Below are 5,093 nucleotides of genomic sequence, written 5' to 3'. Positions count from 1 at the left end.
CCTTGCTGAGTCCCCCGTTGAAGAATACAGACTGCAACTTTGACTTGTTGTTCTCTGAACAGTGAGAGATGCCAACAGTCAACACAGCCCAGATATGGTATCAGATCCTCTTTTCCAAAACACGGTGGGTGTAGCCATCCATGGGTTGCTAGTGGGCAGTTAAAGCATCGGATCACACCAACCCAGCTTGTGACTTTGCAACGGTCAGATGTTAGAAATACAGCAGTTGCCTACACATCTGCCCCTTTTCTCTCTCCCCGATGGTGCCATTCAATTCCTTACTGGAAGTGCTGTAGGAAGATGCAGGTATCTGTGATGTTTACATTTAGATCATTTTAAATTAAGAGGAAGTGATCACCTCCCAAGGCAGGTGTCCTGCAGCTTCCCATTAGACCTCAGAGGTGACAGTCGACTTTTTCTTCTTCTTTTTTTTTTTATATTTTCTAAGTTTGGTCATTTCGACACCTGCATGCAAGAATACGTCATGTTCTCGCAGTCTGTGCTTTTGCCTGAGCAAAGGGAGCTCGTTTCTGTGTGACTCCACCGGCAGGCGGGGAAACAGCTGCTCAGCCGTTCACTTGTACTGGCAGGCATTTGGGTCCGTCGTCACTGGTCACTGACTTTCTGTGCTCATGTCCCTTTTCTGAGCTGCCTCGTGTGTGTGTCTGTGTCTGTGTGTGTGTATGAGCGCGTGTTTGTGTGCGTGCCCACGTTTCGTGTGTGTGTGTTTCTTTAAGATATTTCATAGCATTAACTTATAAGTGGTAGAATACATAAGTGTCCAAGATCCACAAACTGCCACTGTCCTGACACCAAAGTGAAATGATATTTTTTTTCTTTTTTTTTCTTTTCTTTTTTTTTTTTTTTTCTTTTTTGTCAAACTTTTCCACAGTGACTTGCCAACACTGATGCCTGGATACACAGTGAAACTTCCTCCAACACCATCTTGTACAGGAATGTTTCTCTCTTTCTCTCTCGTCCTCTCTCTCTCTCTCCCCCCCAAAAAACACACCTTAAATCAAGCACAACCACATTCTTCCACAATCATATTGGGAACGTCCCTTTTCACGATGTTGTATTCATCATCAAAGTACAGCATTGACATTGTGCTAAGTTTGGTTGGAATGCAACAGGAGTTCACGGTGCCCGGGTTCAGCCCCCGCATTCGGTACTGATTCACGACAGCGGTGTGAAAGGAGGAAGCCGACCCCGGGACGCCGGCCAAGTAGGCCGGGCAGCTCCCTTCACAGTAATTCCCATAGTAACCTGATGGTGCTATGATCCAGTCATTCCACCCAATGAGTCTAAAGTCAATGTAAAACTGTTGCCTGCAACATAGATTGGTCCTGCCATCGCACTCCAGGCCTCTTTTCCGGATCCTGTGTTTGTTATCGGCGAGGCGGGCTTGCACCACTAAAAAAGGCCGGTGGGATTCCTCCCCGGGGTCCACATAAATTGGCAGCACTGAATACTCTTCACAGCCCTCGCATTGAACATCCAAGTTCAGTCTCCTTTCTCCTCTCTCAAACAGAGCCTGGATCGCCTCTGTCATGGGAAAAGTGTGCCAACCACTTCTTTTGAGATCGACTTTCTTTTCAACCACATTCCACTTGTTGCTAGTGTCCGGGTCTTGGAAATAGACTTTGACTCTTACTTTTCGCCTGCTGCCTTTCTCTAAGACATATGGAAGCAGCTTCAAGTAAAGCCACAGGCTGGCTTGAACGACAAACAAGTTCTGGTTCCCTTCATTCGAGATGAAGAAATAGAGTCGGACTCTAGATGAGGCCAGATCGTCTGCAAGATAAGGAGAGATCAGCAAGATTAAGTAAAAAAAAAAAAGAAAAAGTTATCTTGTGTGCCATTCTGGATTCAGGGACAACGCTAAAACACAGCGGATCAAGAGCGACAGTGGGGCTGTGCCGGCCAGAAGGCATGCACTGAATCAGATATCCCCAATTTGCAATCAAAACGCTTTGAAAAGGGACTTTCCACAGCAGCCTTCATCATCGGGCTGTAGTCGGATGTGTCAGATCCGCAGACACCAGGAACAGCTCTCCAGAATATGGGTTTTCTCCTGCCAGCCAGCTTTAAAGATGGTACAGCAACGCATTGAAAAGATCGGCACTCGGACTCTGCTGTCTTGTTGGTTTACAAATAGTTTTAATTTTCAGCTACCTGCCAGTTCTCACGGGGAGAGCCCTTTCAGTAACCACTGAAATGCCAATGCCAAATCAGGGATTTTGTTTCGATTTTCACATATTCTCATCACGGTTTAACAGAGAGGATTCACAAGATGGAGAGGAAAATATTTGATTAATGTGCCTGCATGTTCAACAGATCAAGCTAACCCCTACTTACTCTGGTAGAATATCTGCTATTATTAATCATTTCAATCTCTGCCTTTTTCCCCCCGAAATGATAAACTCCCATACGAGGCAAGGCAATGAAGTGGTTGCCCTCACTGTAACACCATTACTGACTGTTCTCAATACGCTTTTCTATGACACCAGAATTAAAGGAGCAAAATTGTCATGGAGAACCAAATGTCACCAAATGTCTGACATAAACCCTTATTTGTAAATAAAAGAGCCTAATGCATGAAATGTTTCAAAAATACTGGCTACAATTTTGTACTATAAGTCCTAACCAAATTTGACATAGGTGATAAATGTGCAGGCTGGCCTTTGCGGCGGAGACTGTAATTCTGGTCCTTGAATCAAAGTCCCTCAATCACTTCTTAAAATTATTGCTGGAAAGGCATTTTCTCCTCTGCCTTTATCTGTTTCACTTCTTTCTATGCAGAGCCAAATGTACATATTTTTTCTTCCATTCCTTTTCCTAAGGATCTTTATTATTTTTGTCAATCTCTGAATGGGATTTTTTGCGTAGTCGGTGTCTCCATTTGTCACCCCAGATGCCTTTCAAATGTGCCTCCAGGGCCCATTCAGTACCTTGTAATATTTCAGAGACAAAAATTTTCACTGTGTTTGTCTACGTTCTACATAAAGACAATTTTGGAAGTGTTACAAAAGCCAGCAAATGATTGATTACTAAATGGAAGTACAAGCCCACCCCAGATCTCCCAGCAACAGCCTATTAAAAAAATAATAAGCCCCAAAATGTACAGTAAAAAGATCTTTCACATGTTAGTAAATACACAACTTCTTCATAAACTGTGGTGACAGTGACGGAAAAAGAACAGTACGGTGTTGCTGCACCGATCCACATCACTTGTGTTGTGTGAGATTGTGTGTGCCCATAAATCTTGTATGTGAATATAACAAGCATATGTATAATGCAACAGATCCCATAGATACTGTAAATGTATATATGCCTTTGGTAAGTGGGAGGGTAGATAAAGAAGATGAGTGGGATGTATACAGGATAGAAAGCAATTTATTTTGTGGACAAATGATATAGAGATGCCACAGAAAGATATATAGAGGGAAAAAAATGAACTGAGCGATAGAGCGATGAAGGAGCGAGAGATGAGCAGACAGAAAGAAGAGAGATAATTTGCAGAGTGATGGTGTTAGGGCCAGATGTGCAAAGTTCACAGGCACAGTGGTTGCCTGGATAAACTACTGGAAAGCTACGCTGGAGGGATTCAGTTACACATAACTGCAATGGCTGGACAGGACCGAGATGGCTGGTACCATGGGGATGGATAGCACAGTTACTAAACAGACTGATGGGCAGAGAGGACACAGACACACTTGCTAGGTGCCTGCACACAGTGGACAAACAGACTAGGCCAACACTACAAATGAAAGCTAAATAAATGGGAAATGAACAGAAAGGGAAGATGGGTGAATGCAAACCTCAATGGACAGATACATGTAGTGAAAGAGATGAATGTGCAGGGCAGACAGATGAGGCAAGGGATGCAAGAGATGAAGTGGGACAGGCAGAGAAGGGACAGTGGGACACAGAGGGACAGAGGCAAGCCACCATGCAGTTGGAAGGACCGCTGGAGGGAAGCTGGGAGCATAGAGGCTGCAGAGGAGTGGAGTGACACAGCGACAGGAGTTGCAGGTCACAACGCAAGGAGAAGGTTGGGGACAGGGGCACACGCAGGGAGGATGGGAAGGAGCAGACTGGGCCAGGACGAAACGGAGCAGGGCAGACGGGACAGCAGATGAGGCAGAGGGCATGACGGTGAGCCCGGCAGCCAAGTGCCTGCAGCAGGCAGGAGGACAAGCAGGGCAAACGGGAGGACAGGCAGCAAGGCCAAGCAAGGGCGGTCAGCGGACCTGACAGAGGTCAAGCAGGGGCACTGAGAGGGTGAGCAGGAGGGCAGGCAGGGCGAGCGGGAGAACTGACAGGGGTCGAGCCGGGAGACTGGCAGGGGAAAGGCAGGACAGGCAGGGAGAGCGGCAGGGCAGGGGATCGAGACAGTCCGAGCAGGGAAAAGCGAGAGGCGGGGGCGCGGGGCCGGGCGGCGCCCACCTGTCTCGGCGAAGCTGATGATCTCGGAGACGGGGTCGTGGGCCGGAGGCCCGGCGCTCGCCTGCCCGTCCAGGCTGGGGATCTCCACTCGGCCGTCCTCCCGCACCTTGCCGGCGTGCAGCTTGCGCAGCGCCGTGACCATGGCCGCCTTGGGCACGGCGTGCGTGATGTTGGGCCGGTCCCGCATCTGCAGCCGGCTCAGGATGTGCCTCTTCACCGCCTCCAGGAAATCCCCGTCCACCTTTCCCGGCTCCTCAGGCCGCCGGAAGCCGCAGGAGGTGCATGTGTCCTGCGGGGAGCCGCCGGCGGGGGCCGGCGGGGTCGGAGTGGCCGCGGCGCCCAGCAGGAGCAGCCCGCAGGCGAGCAGTGCGGCCAGTACCCCCCGGCGAGCCGCCCCGTCCATGGCGGAGGAGCGGGGGGCCGAGCTGGGGGCCGCCCCGAAGCGCCGCAGGGAGCCCGTCTGCAGGCAGCGCCTCTCCGTGCGCTCCGCGGAGCGGAGGGGGCGGTGGCAGCCAAGCTGGGGGGGACGCAACCGCTCCGCGCAGGGAGGGAGCCGCGGCGGAGGGAGGGGGCGCCCGGGGAAGCGGCGTGTGCCGCCGGGGAGGCGGAGGGGGGAGGCTGCACACGCAGGCACCGAGGGCGAA

General features: G+C 50.2%; 1 protein-coding gene across 1 annotated transcript; it reads right to left on the bottom strand.

Moving 5' to 3' along the window:
* Window positions 1-361: 361 nt before the first annotated feature.
* On the bottom strand, window positions 362-4,852 carry INHBB (inhibin subunit beta B; the record flags this gene model as incomplete). The annotated part of the gene is made up of 2 exons (XM_080346863.1): window positions 362-1,794; window positions 4,450-4,852. The coding sequence occupies 2 exons, from the start codon at window positions 4,850-4,852 to the stop codon at window positions 1,019-1,021; spliced, it is 1,179 nt and encodes a 392-aa protein (XP_080202989.1). The 3' UTR covers window positions 362-1,018.
* Window positions 4,853-5,093: the final 241 nt, after the last annotated feature.

Source organism: Nesoenas mayeri (assembly GCF_963082525.1).
Source record: "Nesoenas mayeri genome assembly, chromosome: 6".
Classification (NCBI taxonomy): domain Eukaryota; kingdom Metazoa; phylum Chordata; class Aves; order Columbiformes; family Columbidae; genus Nesoenas; species Nesoenas mayeri.
Note: the sequence above shows the minus strand (reverse complement) of the source record. Positions and strands in the feature narration are given on the sequence as shown.